General features: G+C 39.2%; 1 protein-coding gene across 2 annotated transcripts in view; it reads left to right on the top strand.

Annotated features, from left to right (window-relative positions):
• Nucleotides 1-15253, top strand: part of WNT7B (Wnt family member 7B) — a 115023-nt gene that overhangs the window by 89614 nt on the left and 10156 nt on the right. For both annotated transcript variants that reach the window (XM_063446748.1, XM_063446750.1), the window contains exon 3: nt 11354-11625. In XM_063446748.1, coding sequence (XP_063302818.1) covers nt 11354-11625 — 272 coding nt within the window. The remainder of the gene's footprint in view (nt 1-11353; nt 11626-15253) is intronic.

Below are 15253 nucleotides of genomic sequence, written 5' to 3'. Positions count from 1 at the left end.
TGGCTGAGACCATGCTAACCCAATGCCTGGCTGAGACCATGCTAACCCAATGCCTGGCTGAGACCATGCTAACCCAATGCCTGGCTGAGACCATGCTAACCCAATGCCTGGCTGAGATCATGCTAACCCAATGCCTGGCTTAGACCATGCTAACCCAATGCCTGGCTGAGACCATGCTAACCCAATGCCTGGCTGAGACCATGCTAACCCAATGCCTGGCTGAGACCATGCTAACCCAATGCCTGGCTGAGACCATGCTAACCCAATGCCTGGCTGAGACCATGCTAACCCAATGCCTGGCTGAGACCATGCTAACCCAATGCCTGGCTTAGACCATGCTAACCCAATGCCTGGCTGAGACCATACTAACCCAATGCCTGGCTGAGACCATGCTAACCCAATGCCTGGCTGAGACCATGCTAACCCAATGCCTGGCTGAGACCATACTAACCCAATGCCTGGCTGAGACCATGCTAACCCAATGCCTGGCTGAGACCATGCTAACCCAATGCCTGGCTGAGACCATGCTAACCCAATTACTGCTAACCCAATGCCTGGCTGAGACCATGCTAACCCAATGCCTGGCTGAGACCATGCTAACCCAATGCCTTGCTGAGACCATGCTAACCCAATCCCTGGCAGACAGCATGCCAAGTGGGCCTGGTAAACAGGGTCCTTGTTAGGTTCCAGAAACACCCGGGACTTGAGCCCAAAGTAAAACTTGACAACCCACAGACTAAGAGAAAGGAGGAGATTTCATGACATATTTCAGCCTTTCTATGTTCTGCCCTCTATAGCTGGTACTAAACACATGCTGTACAGCCAGGTATTTAATGCCATTCTATCTAACTAATAGAGGGGTGTGCTGCAAAGTTCTGTTCCCCGGCACCCCTTCCTAACAGTCACCTGGGGGACATCACCCTCTTCTCCTAAAATGCTCTTTTTATAATAGGCACTTGCATTAAGAAGTAGCTGCAGCTGCCCCTTCACCAACTCTGGAGTTTCACAGTCTGGGCTTCAGCGCCCAACTCCCCCCAGCAGCACCTATGTTGGCAGAGCTTGACGTACCATGACACTAATTTTAAAGCATTTTTAGATTACTCGGACAGGACAGAGATATCCAGTTATCTACTTTCGCGGCCTTTAAAATTGCTGCTGATCCACGCTTTTAGGATGGTTTGAATCCATGTAACATAACAATGACCTGGAAAACCGTTATTGATTCACTCGAGGTGAGCATGAGGGACACAATGGAAAAGCTGTTTAAATACCCATTGGTATCTTCATGGACTGTTGGAGGGCAAACCACCTATTGCGTGATCAGTATCCCATTTCTAACAAGAGCAGGTTTGGGGGAGTTTGGAGTACGATAAAATGTTAGAACGAGGCTCTGTCGTCATTATTGTATTTTTGGAAACTTCTTACTGCCATTAGTTGTAACATAATTCAAAAACTCTTAACAGCCTCAATAAAATCGTTTACAAATAAAATTGTTCCCAATTAATTATGGCTTATCACTTGTGCCTTGTTAACAATTCTATATGCTCTATGCTGGGGTTTTTTTCTACTGTGCTCTATGTTCTAGTTAAACAAATTCACAGGCTGTGTGTAGGAGATGTAAACTGTTTTCCCTTTCACTGTAACTTGATTGATGGATAAAATCAGCCTGCAGTCAAGTTACGCAGTCACGTGAGAACATGAAAAAAACGTTTGCATTGTAAGCACTTCATAATGTAGTTGGGCCTTCGCTGGTCTTCAGAAAAAAGACATACAAGTTAAACTAGTCCAGAACGTTATACATTTCTTAAAATGTGTAACGTGAGAAAAAGAATACAGGGAAAAAAACAACAACATAGAAACCGAATTAGAGGAAAGATTTTATAATAATGGAAAAACAAAACAACAAATTGTCATCTCCACTTTAGTGGACAAACATGGTACATTTTATTATCCACTTCTCCTTTAAAATCTACAATTTATCTGGGTAAAAATTATATACGGTATTTATTTTCATGGAGAATTTAGAAGTTATGGAATATAGAACGTTAATTATTAGAAACTAGCTAAATCATTGGCATATAATATAAAGAATTGTACTACTTACGGTATATAATGTGCCGAGCAATGAAACTGATTTTTCTATGTTTTATACATTGCCCATTTCAATGCCTCCATTTATCTCCGACAATATTTAAACTGGTTACCTTAAAGTCAGATGTAACTCCCTACGTCTAAACCAACTTTAGTAGGAATGTGGTTAATTATATAAATATAACATATACTTAATATGTAATCAAATGAATTACTATTACCATTTTGAGATATTTATATTAAATTATTTATTAGATTGAGAGAAAAGTGATTTAAAATTTGTAGTTATTAAAGATAATGTTATTTTTTTTTAATTTTTCATGATTTTTATATCTGTGGATCTGAGACGTGATTGTGAAGCAGGTTCAGGAAATGTATTATCAGACAGGAATTAACCTTTTTATTTTGTCTCTGCCGTACTTTGCACGATAAAAGTGTTGATTTTATTTCGTCGTTTCAGTTGTTAATGCCTCCCAGACGCAACTTAGCAAACCACATAAAAGGTATGTGTTTAAATGGTTACGCTCCACTGTATGTTTGTAAATACGGAGGATAGGATACATCAGCTGTGATTTGGGGGATTTCCAAACTAAAAGGCCGAGGTGCGAAGAGACAAAACCCGAACGCTTTAATAACCATACAGAGATTTGTACCATAGCAATGTAAGCTAATAGCTAAATAATACTCTAGTCTAGCTCGTCATATTTAGCCTTTCACAATCACTGTGAGTACTGGTCTTCCCAAAGAGGGCAAAAAAAGCCCAAAACACCATAATTTATAAATAATTCCAGTTTTGTCTCAAAAAGTGTGAAAAATAATCCAGACCAGACTGCGCAACCGGATTATGATGCAAATTTTAGAATCTATGTTTTATTGTTCTGTATATTCTTCCTTGTTTAAAATAAAAGAAGGTTTTTACAGAAGAATACCTCGAGGCAGTGGATTCCACATCTTTACTGCTCTCACTGTCCTTTTTGTAAAGTCCTGTTAATGAGCAAGTCACCGGAGCGGGTTTTTTGTTATGTCTGCATAGGCTGTGCAGAGGGATCTGATATCATTATACAGCATTTCCTTACAGTTAGAATCTTAATAACATATTTACATTTTTTATTTTTTCCAATCCATAATCGCCTTTGTACTTGACGATATTTCTGTTTTTTTTAAAGGAGTGGTAACCTCTTTGTTTTTATTTTATACCAGTAAAATCTCCAGAATGAGCCTGTAAACAGTATTAAGGTTTCTGGAATTGAAATAATGCCAAAGGAAAGTTCACCATACCAAGCACATACATGGGTGCTCGTGATTCTTACAATATGGCTATGGCTGGTGAAGTGGACATCCCGATACCCAGATAGATTTAAGTTCACAGTGTGGCGATAGAACTCTGTTTACTCCAAGTTATACTGCTATGTTACAATGTATTCCGTCCTTTACCTCCTATTCCATGGTAGTGACTGGCTGATCTGTCTCCTTAGATAAAAAAGCATATTGGACCCTCCTCCTACGCAGTGTTCATCAGGGCCCCCTTAAAACAGGAGCCTCTCCATTGTGTTTCAGCCATGGGCTCCATAAATTCCCCTATGGGGATCCGAGCAGCCAATGAAAACAAACTATAAATAAACTGCGTTCAATGCATGTCATTGATTACTGTAAAAAAGATTTGGAGATCACCGCCAGGGCCCTGCTGGCTTTTCTCTATTTATCTTGTCTCCATACATCTCAGCAGAGAGAGACATGTCCGTTGCCTGTGAACTCTGGAACAGAATAGAATCTGCAAGGCCAGGCAATCCCTAACCAGCGTCTTATTCTTAGTCAAGCACTTGAACAAAACCCGAGCAGAGTATTGTCTGTACGCCCCCTGCGCACAATGTCTTTCTCCGAGTCCACTAAGGCGTGAAAGAAATGTCTATGTCTTTTGACTTTAGCAGCTCTCTAATACTTGAACTCTATTCCTTCTCCTATTGTCCCGAGTTTATTGTCTGTTAAGAAACTCTGTTTCTGTACTAGATCCTTTGACTGTGTTTGCCAACTCCTATTAAGAATTTCATTCTTTGAGTCTTCATGTGAGCTAAAGGGATGTCTGTGTTTGAGAAAGAAGTGTAGCTTTGTACACACTGCACATTGTTTTTCCGTTTTTAATAAAGGGGACATATCACTATTACATGATGAACAAAAAAGGATGTTAAAGTTTCTGCTTATTTTATTGTTTTTGTATTTTTGACTTTTTTTTCTTGTGGAATCACCCCAGTAAACACAGTCTCTGATTACAAACTAGCAAGGAAAATGTTATCTTAATTTATTTTACCGACAAAGAATAAACTAAATTATAGATAAAGCAATGTTCAAATAACAAAAGTCATGTCAACTCTATGTGATGAGGTCAGTTATTGATGATGCCATTTATTGATCATATCCTGCCCCAAGGCAACTCTCGTTTTGCTACAGGGATCACTATATTTTTTATTAATGCATTTTTGATTAACTGTGTGAAGAATGCTTTTACCTACATTGGGAATCCTGAACCAAGAGTGTCCAATGATGGGACTATTCCACCAAAGCCCAACTAATTAAAGCAAATTATTGTTATAATTCGCACTTGGTAGGATATCTCATTATTATTGTATTTGTTACATGTCAATATATACTTCACCATTTGAGTTTTTAGACCACCGACTTAGATCCCAAGACAAGGATTGTACCATCTACGCCTTATACCTAGAGGTCTTTATATAGTGAGTCGGTCATTAGTGTGGTCTATTCAAAGAAACAAAAGAAGGGTCCAGGCAACTCAACGTGTTAAAGCTAGTCAACCGTGTAATGCAGCGATACACACGGTCAACGTTTCAGTCACAATTTACTTGTTTAGTTTTTGAAAGACGTCCCCTGCTCTAGACATCTGATGTGGTGTATATCATGACAGATATATTTCATGCATATTGGCCAATGATGGGACTCTTGTTTGCATGTTGTGAGGTCATCCCATGCTTATCTATAGAAGATTCCTGATATATGTATGTCTTTTTGCATGGTTTTTAAGACATGACTTGTTTTGTAAAGCCTATTTTTCACTATTTTTTGGTTCCACTGTATAAACTGGTGCACAATTATCTGTACGTTCAGCAGTGTTGGTGCCTATGTTTAGAAGGGCTAGAATTAATTAAATATGTATACGGTACTTAATAAATAAGTTTACATTTTTTTTTAACAGCCTATATTCTGCAAACAAAGTATTTAGGAATTCAAATGATTTCCGTAGGTATTACGGAGATTGGGACCTGCAAGGAAGCATTTCTACCACCATTACTCCACCACCATACAGTTCTCTTGACGTAAGGTGGGATGAATGCACAGGTTTTGGTGTCAGACCTAATAACGAAGGGTATGTGTCAGTAGAAATTGAGATTATCTGACCAGGTAGTGTTCTTCTAGTCTTAGATTTTGACTTTTTTATTGACATCCATTTAGTCTTACCTCATTACGGGAAGGGGATGGCACGCGTCAAGGCTTTCCTTGCGGGTTTGGTATGAGGTTGAGGTGAGAACGTTCTTATGAGCATTCTAAATGGATTACTGGGGTGGTAAAAATATATGGTTTGGAGTTTTTCAAATTTTACAAAACAATTACCATTTGTTCCAGGTTTCACAGCGCAGAAGCTACCCACTATATGCATGCAATAAGACTTCTCGCACATATATTTCACAGTAGCAAAGGATTTGATGCATAAACCTGGCATTGCCCTAAACATGGATCTTTGAGCTCTCTTTCTTATGTACAGTGACTATTTTACAGCTTTTATCTGAGATTTATTAATTCCCCCTAATATTGGATTTAGAGAAAATGTGTATAGTATAAAGGATACACATTACAGTCATTGAGTAGAATTTCAGTCTTTCTATAACATTTAGGCCGAGATTACATTTTTAGATAAGTTTTTTAAATAATGTAATATTTTTGGATAAACCTTTCAAATTAAAAAAAACAAAACAATTACTCTAATCTCCTGGTGTTTGGGTACCAGGGTTAAGGAAAGTTTGGGTTTGGTTTACTGAGGAAATTTTAGAATTGGAAGGTGTAGCGAAATGGATATTTACAAGCTACTTTTTATCCCCTATATTGGCTGTACGTATCTTCCCCCTGTTATTGCGTGTATTTTTCCACGGTTAATTTGTCTGGTTCTGCATTGGCCGTTTGGGAGACTTCATACGAACTGATTCCATTAGTTTCCCGAACAAGGACCAACCCCGGTACCCCATTAAAACGTTAACAACAGCAAGGGAAAAAATTAATGAGTGCTTCTCCTGGGTGGCCACCATTTCGTGTAACCGAACACGTGGCTGAGAGAATGGCTGCCATCTTGTCTCATGAACGAGGGCAGCGGTACTTGGTCGTCAAGTGCATGGAACTATGACCGGCTTGGCAATCGTGCGAACACCAGTAAACTGTCGACCGCTGCCCGTTACTGTTCCCAACCACCTACACGAACGGCGTTCCGGAGATATAAAGCATTCGCACCCTGAAAGCGAGAGATTCCCTTGCATGGTTTTCGCACAGGAGTCCCACAAACTGAGACCGGCCAAGACACATATGCCCCTGGAACTATTTTGGGCTAGCGTCTCATGTCTGGCTAGTCAAAACTTCCACACGATGGCATTCCCGTTCTACCAAACCAATATGAGTGATTCTTAGATATGATGGTCACTCAGATTGGGGCTATCGTGGAATGTGGTTTTTGTGGGGTTCCCAGGTATGGTTGGGGGACTTTTGGGGTACGGGATATTTTATGGATTTTTTGTGCCTGAGAGATAATTAAATTAGAGGAGTTTACACAGGCAATTATCTCTCAGGCACAAGGGATCTTGGGATTGAAACCCTTGCATTTTCTGTATGTGAAACCCCTTGCATAGGACTGAGCATAAAAGTCGTCTATGTGTCAAAAAATTCAGTTATACCCCCAGAGCTGTGTGTCGTCCAGTTGCTGGGGACTTTGCTGTGGATTACTCTGCTGTGCCTGACTGTTCTATGGGATTGTTTTACTTGATCCTGGCTGTAATTTGGTGTAACCAGCGGAGGAGAGTCCCTGCTAGGACTAGGGCTCCGCTACAGAAGGTTTGTTTAGGTTGGAACAAATCTAGATAATTAGAATTACCTGGAGGCTGTCCTTATTGTTTATTACTATTGGGAATAAAAGATTACATTTGTTATAGCCTATGTGTGTATTAGTTTGTAAACCAAGAAATGTTTGTTAATACCTTTATTCAATGTATCCTCTGGTTTGCCCTTGTTCCATTACATACGCCATCTTTAAAAATACTTTAATCTACAGTGTGAATGCTGAAACAGGATCATTTCACATCATTTTGAATAATAAAACATTTTTTAAAATGACAATTTCCCTTTAAATTTAGAGCCAATGTCCGGTTTGGTAGTAAAATACCCATAACACAAAATATGAAATAACGAATTACACAAAATGGATGTGGTGGGTATGGAAATAATTCTAGTTTAATAGTTGTATCATTTATTCAAAATAGGATTACTGCGACAAAAACTGGTGTGAATATATGCTAGACTGGGTGGCAGACGAATCGTCCTCTCGGACTCTGTGTCCTGTCATTGCGTTAGCTCCACTTAACATGATGCTCTAGCACTGCCTTTAAATTCACAGCTGGGAGCTATTTACTAAAACGTCTAGGTTTTAGATTATGGCTGACAAGTGTTCCCGCAATCTCTGGCGCCCATGACACATTCCGGCCTGGCCTAATTGGAAATCGGAACCCGTTACAAAATCTGCTCAATCCTTACTGTGTGTATTGGGGGTCTTGTTAAAATTGGAGAATTCACTGCGTCTCACAGTGTACTTTCTTTATTGATTGTTGAAGAGTTAATGCAGCTATTTTTTTGCGTGCACAATAGAGTGAATTGCCCGGTCATAGCGTTATTGTACAGTACATACTTGAATGATACCTTTTCAGATAAACACCTCATTTACAGCTTTTCAAAATGTTTCTCAAAGCTGGTGATCTGCTTTATGACCTTTCCACGCTATGACATCATAGCGCCGCACTGCAGAATAAGTCCATGCAACAGATACGCTCTCTAGAGCATGCAAAATGTTTTAGTGCTTAGTGGTATTTAATCCGTCCCTCCGAACACCTCCTCGCCACCCCGTGTGCGCAATGCTCGATGCAGGAATGGAAAAATCTTAAGGCTGGAATGACACAAGCAGGTCTAAATTAGAATAACGCCAGGAAATGTTATGCTTCGCTGCCTAGTGGCTAAATACACGGTACCTCCTGGCTTTAGAGATTTGCATTAAATATATGTGATCGCAAACCGCAAAGCTTTACATATTTTCTCACCTAATATTCTGAATTCTTTAACTTTGTTTTTTATAACTTTTACATCCTTTTAAAACCTGGGTTTTAACCCTGTGCCTTCCAGATTAATAAAATATGGCGCATTTATCTCACTAACATCCGATGGGTGCTGATATTTACTGATTCTGTCATGGACATTTTTTCAATTAATCCATCAGCCAGTTAATCAGACTCTTTATGTTAGATTTGTGAACTGACTGATGGAAGGGGACATCTAAACAATATATAAATTATTCAGTTGTTTCAATTGATTGAGGGATTTAATTTTACATTCATTGGAATGGGGTTTGTGGGGGAGCACAATGTTGCATATTTTTCATTGTAAAATCAACTGTTTTCAAACTGTTATGAATGTGTATTTGTCTGTTTTTTATTTGCTTTATATAATTCCTCCCGAAGCAGGGAGAGATGCATACAGGGGGCAGTAAGAAGCATTCTGGGATACTGGACACATCATTCGTCATATGGCATGAATCCAGTCTAAAAGGGGGTCATTTTTCAATGACGCCATAAGTACCCCAATTTTGAAACACTGTTTTGTGATGTGTACAAACCCCCAAACCAAAACTCTATTCCCCATAAATTCTAAATTATCTATAGACTGATGGCAAATTATGGAACTTGCGCACCAATAACAGGCGAAAGGCAGCGGGTGGACATTTGGTGGGTTTCGTGTAGACTCATGTCAATGTCCTTATTATGCATTTGTTATATTCCTTAGTTTAAACTCTAGGCTGAAAGTGACATTAATGTTCTACTGCGTTACATTGATAATGCATTGAAAAATTAATTCAAACTTAGACTAAAGAAGATACTCACCTCTAAAGTCCCTGTGGTTGCAGACACACACACAGCCAGCAGCAGAGACACAACAGTAGGAGACTCCACCAGTCTGAAGCCTTCATGCAGTTCTGTAGGTTCTGATCTTATCCCATAAGCCCCGTGCAGCTGAAGTTCAGCCGTCTGTAGCTTCCATACCACAACTGCTGGCTGGCTACTTAGAGAGTCGGGCTCGGTTTTGTGAATGAGGATTTGCCTCTGCTGCTAATATGCACACATGCAGCGGTAGCTTGGGCTCTCAGCTAAAACAAGGATGTGGGGACTGAATTTAAACTTTCCCCCTCAGTGTGCAGACTTAGGCCATGAACTATGCAGGAAGCTGAGAGAGAGGCAGAGAGAGAGAGTGAGAGAGTGTGTGTGTACAGAAAAATAGTGTTTTACTTACTGGATCATTTTTGGAAAGACAAACTAAACTCTTATTGTGTTCGACATGGCACAGACATCATTGAGAGTATAAATACTCATCTTTCCCATCTCTACAGAAAGATATCACCTAGCTTTTAACGCTCACTGAGGTTAACAGAGAACACCTCTAGCCGGCCAAGAGATACTTTAAATTTCTATAATACCAGAGTCATATTATTTATATTTAGCATTTGATGAGGAGTGGTGAGTTGGTATTGTAGAAACTAATAGAATGAGCTCAGATCTAAAAAATGCACAAAACCAGCCATAGCCTTTACCCATTTCTTTTTTTGGCACAGGAGTGAAAGTGTCAGAATTTTGGCTTCCATGAGAAAATGATCAGATAGCTGGATCTCTGTGGAGAAATGTTGAAATGTTTCCCTCGTTTCCTTGGATCCTTCTTGAATAACTGAACAAACTCGGGCCAGTGTTGACAATTACTGTTTGCAGTAGTTCTTTGAGAACGAGGGAAACATTGTACATTTTAGAAAAATGCAGATGATACCAAGATGGGCGTTTGTTTGCCTTTTAACAATTAAGTGGAGAGAGCTGTAGAAATGGATACATTATAATGTGGAGAAACCAATATTAGTTTGCGTTTTGATTTTTAAAAAAAGATTCTACTGATTCACCAATGACCGAGGACCGTTAAATTGTAGGGCAATATATACATCAGGTTACCAGGTGGTGTAATTCCAAGCAATGTAACGGTGATAATTCACGTTTATCATCATTTTCTGTGAATGTCTTTATTCTGTTTAAACGTTTGTATAATCTCATTGCATCCATGTAGGAGTCTGTCAAAAGGAGTCTGACAAAAGTTCATCCATGTAGGAGTCTGTCCATCTTTCGTTGCATTTCTTACCGTATGGCCATTGTTTCATAATTCATCTTCAACACTATCTGCATCATCATTGATTTACCCAATATTATCCTATGCCTCATCCTATATGTGCCCTCCATGTTTTCTATTTGAATGTGTGTATCTGTATGTATCTCTGTGTACCTATCTATGTATGTATCTGTGTGTGTGTGTGTGTGTGTGTGTGTGTATGTATCTCTGTGTACCTATCTATGTATGTATCTGTGTGTGTGTGTGTGTGTGTGTGTGTGTGTATGTATCTCTGTGTACCTATCTATGTATGTATCTGTGTGTGTGTGTGTGTGTGTGTGTGTGTGTGTGTGTCTCTGTATATCTATTTTACTGTGTGTATCTATCTGTAGGTATGTATATATCTTTATGTCTGTGTGTGTATATGTCTGTATGTATCTAAAGATATCGGCAATTGTGTTTACACCCACCTGGTCTAAGAGTAAATCAAACGTGTTTACCAGAAAAGAAACAGATTTACCTTTGTAGGTTTATGACTCACAAGAGATTTACACCAAGTGTGCCGTCTTGTGTTTGTGTGACGCCGCGTTTTGCTTGTTGGCTTCCCTATCTCCTTCTAGAACAATGGAAGGGATTTCAGGTATTTTTCTTGCGTAAGTTGTGCATGCAGAGAATTCGCTTCCAGTGCTATTGTTACGGGTGTTTTGAAGAAATTGACAAACTGTTGTTTATCATTCACAATGTTTCTTAACACGTCTAAAATATCTCTTGTACCCAGACCCTTTAATCTGATGATGTTTCTCCACAGGTAGTAAGGAAGCCGCGTTCACCTACGCAATCACGGCAGCTGGCGTGGCTCATGCGGTGACATTGGCCTGCAGCCAGGGCAACCTGAGTAACTGTGGCTGTGACCGGGAAAAGCAGGGCAACTACAACCAAGACGAAGGCTGGAAATGGGGGGGTTGCTCTGCAGATATCAAATATGGAATTGAGTTTTCCAGAAGGTTCGTTGATGCCAGGGAAATTAAAAAGAACGCACGGAGGCTGATGAATTTGCACAACAACGAGGCCGGAAGAAAGGTATTTTTATTTTTTATGAGCTAAAGTCATGTTACGGCTTGGGTGGGATGTTTTTATCGAGGTCAGTTCTCAAGTTAAACCTGGCAAACTGATTATTTCCCCATCTCTGAGAACCAACACAGGATTATTGAGAGATATGTAACAACATAAACATAATTAAACAATAAAACGCAACCCAATGTGTATGTGTATGAGCTCAGCATGTTCTCCTTGGTTTTAATATACGGTATATATATATATTTTCATGATTCCCCTTCAATAAATACAATACATTAAAAATGTATATTTTAGCAGATAGGCGTTGGGGAAAAGTTACAGTATTTGACAGAGGGTGTATCAAACAAGATGGTAGAGGAGCGGTCTTTCAAATAGATCTCTGGACCTGTCTTCAATGAGATGACGTGGTCTGGGTGCCAATAGTGTCCCTTTAAGGTACTCTGACTTTATAATGTTAAACTGTAAACTGGAGGAAAGGGGAGGCGGTGCGGGGGGTGAGAAAAATATCTCATAAACATAATGTACAGAATGCCAATCATTTGCCTGGAGGAAACACAATCATCTTCAACTCCCGTAACAAACCTACAGTTTGACAAATAATAAACCTGTCAAAATATAAATTTAAAAAATGTGAAAAGGAAGAGATATTCCGTGAATTGGCCATGTTAAGCGCAATCTATTGCAAATACAGGGACAAGAAAGAAGGTTTGCATTCATGTTTAAAAAACAACCCAAAAAAGCCTTATTCCCCCCCAAAAAAGTCCGACTTTTGATTCCCCATGTTATTTTAAGCTTATTTCTGTTTCCTGCATTTTATCCAGTAAAGCTTTGATTTACTTTTATCAATTGGATATCCTGGAAATCATTGAAGGGTTGGAAAGAAGTTATCCTGTTTGGGAATCTGAAAGCTAGAATAAGCTAATTATTCACCTGCTACTGAAGTCCGAGCCAGCTTTATGTGGCTCTGCATATTGTGAGTGACCCAATACCTGTGACTGATTAATGTTCCTTACATAACAGTATTACACTATGTATGTGTTTTTATTGTAGGAAAATCAGGAGGTGTTCCACTCATTATACTAAGTATTCAGGATTTTTGTATATTTCCTTTGCACCCCCCTTAACCCCTTAAGGACCAAACTTCTGGAATAAAAGGGAATCATGACATGTCACACATGTCATGTGTCCTTAAGGGGTTAAACCTTTTTCTTTCACTCCCTTAATATAATCTCTCACCCTATTAGAAACTGGTCAAAGATAAAGTCACTTTTGGTCCCAAAAAGAAGAGAGACCTGAAACATTATCTATAAAACCTGGACTTCGTCGCTAATAGTATCTCAACACGTAAACTGTAAATTAACAAATCAAAAAAAGCAGAACCATTTTGAGACAATGAATTATTTCCTTTGGACTCTCATTCTCCCTCTTAGACTACCATATATTTAAAAAAAAATTCTAGATTATTTGGAAGAGAATACACTCTATTTGTCCTTTTAATGTGCGTGAAACGCGTTTCCTACTTTCCATTTTATACAAGGCTGGGCTGCGCTTTGCTGCACTTTGTATCCTCATAAAATGACCACGAAAAGCTTTGTTTTAGAAACTTATTAATCCAATTTCAGTTTGAATTTGCTCCTGTTCAGTATGGTTTGTAAATATATTAATTAAATATCTGTCTTGAGAAAGCCAAGGGTGAGAAGCTGATAAGACAGTGTTTATTTTGCATTACACAGAGACACCGCAAGGAAGCCATAATAATTTAATGGATAATCCACTTTTAATCAATAAAGACACGAACAAGCTCGTGGCATACTCGGGTCTTTGTTAACCGGTCTCTTCATAACATTACTTAAAGTGAACGCTGAATAAAACTGTAAAAATATTAAATAAAATCAATTCTATCTATTCTAAATAGGAAACCTGCACTTAATTGTTAGACAAAAACTCTTTTTAAGAAGGAAAATAAAATAGCTTGAAATATTTTTGAGAAGAATATGAGATTTTATGGACGTTTAATACCATTGTAGACACAGCCCCTTTCTTAGGGAATCAAGGTGCGTTCACTAAAAGGCAGGTTTCGGTAAAACCGAATATATTCTGTCAACGTTCATATAGAAAGACCGGTGCTGAGTCCTGGAACCTAAACATGAGAACAAAGGTGAAGCGATGAGAAAGTTCATTTTTAATTGGGCGCTAGGAATTGAGAGTGAAAATCGAGTGACCTTGGCCATCACTGGCTGAAGGGTTTATCCACTAAACGAAAAATCGCAAATGTCAGGCCAAAGTAGCTGATATGGAAAATTCTCAAGCTGCACCATAATCACAGCTTGACTATTTTAGCCTACATTCCATTTTAGACTATATTCGAATTAAGCCTACATTTAGTTCACAGCTCACAACACTCACTACAATAACACTCCTAGCAATCGATGGTGTGTTTGTGTATGTTACAGAGCTTCACAGGAATCACATTAACAGTAATATGCAGAGATTTACTACAAAAATCATTGTACTGAATAGTGTGTCTGAGTGTATCACCGAGCTCCAGAGCCGTGCAATATCATTTTATATGCAGTGTGGAGGACTATAGCACAGAGCTGCACAGCAATAACTTTTAAATTAATACACATTATATTGATTATATCCAGAGCAATTATATTTGCAGTAATGTGCAGTATGTGAGGGTACCATAGAGCTCCACAGCAATAAAACTAGCAGTAATGTGCAGTGTGTATGAGGGTATCACAGAGCTCCACAGCAATAAAACTCACAGTAATGTGCAGTGTGTATGAATGTATCACAGAGCTCCACAGCAATAAAATTCACAGTAATGTGCAGTGTGTATGAGGGTATCACAGAGCTCCACAGTTATAAAACTCACAGTAATGTGCAGTATGTATGAGTGTATCACAGAGCTCCCCATCTAACTGTAATTTCATAGCGAGATTATGTCACTTTCAGACATTCTATATGGTGGACAGGGACGGACTGACAGTGGCCTGGGCCCCCGGGCAAAATTAGCAACTGGGCCCCAAGCAGACCGATATATATGCTGGTGTAGGTGTACCGTGTATTTGATTATATGTACGTGTAAAGTGAATGTATGTTGTGTATATTAACTGTAAGCGCTAGTGTGAGTGAATATATGTATGTCTTTGTGTGTAGTGTCAGGATATGTGAATTCATAGTATATTTGAATACATGTTTTGAGTTTTATAAATAGGGTAGTATTTTTTTTATGTGTTTGTGTAGCATGGCAGTTTGTATAAAGGGGTATTTCTAAATTTTGCCAATGTGTTTGTATGAGGTCCAAATTTTGCATCTTAAATTACAGATCATCAAGTGTTAAATGTTACAACCTACCTTAAAGGATCACTATAATGTCAGGAAAACAAACTTGTTTTCCTAACACTATATAACCCTTAGGTCCACCCCCCACCCTCAGGGTCCCCTTCCCGCTGGGCTGAAGGGGTTAAAACTCCTTCAGCCACTTACCTCTATCCAGCGCTGGGCTCCCTCGGTGCTGGTGACCTACCCTCCCCCGCCGACGTCAGCTTCCAAGTGCAGCGGAATGCGCATGCGCGGCAAGAAACGTGCGTGGATTCAAACAGTCCATAGAAAAGAATTTCTC

This window comes from Pelobates fuscus, chromosome 3, assembly GCF_036172605.1.
Source record: "Pelobates fuscus isolate aPelFus1 chromosome 3, aPelFus1.pri, whole genome shotgun sequence".
Lineage (NCBI taxonomy): Eukaryota > Metazoa > Chordata > Amphibia > Anura > Pelobatidae > Pelobates > Pelobates fuscus.
The sequence above is the reverse complement of the archived record's forward strand: the minus strand, read 5'-3'. Positions and strand labels throughout refer to the sequence as shown.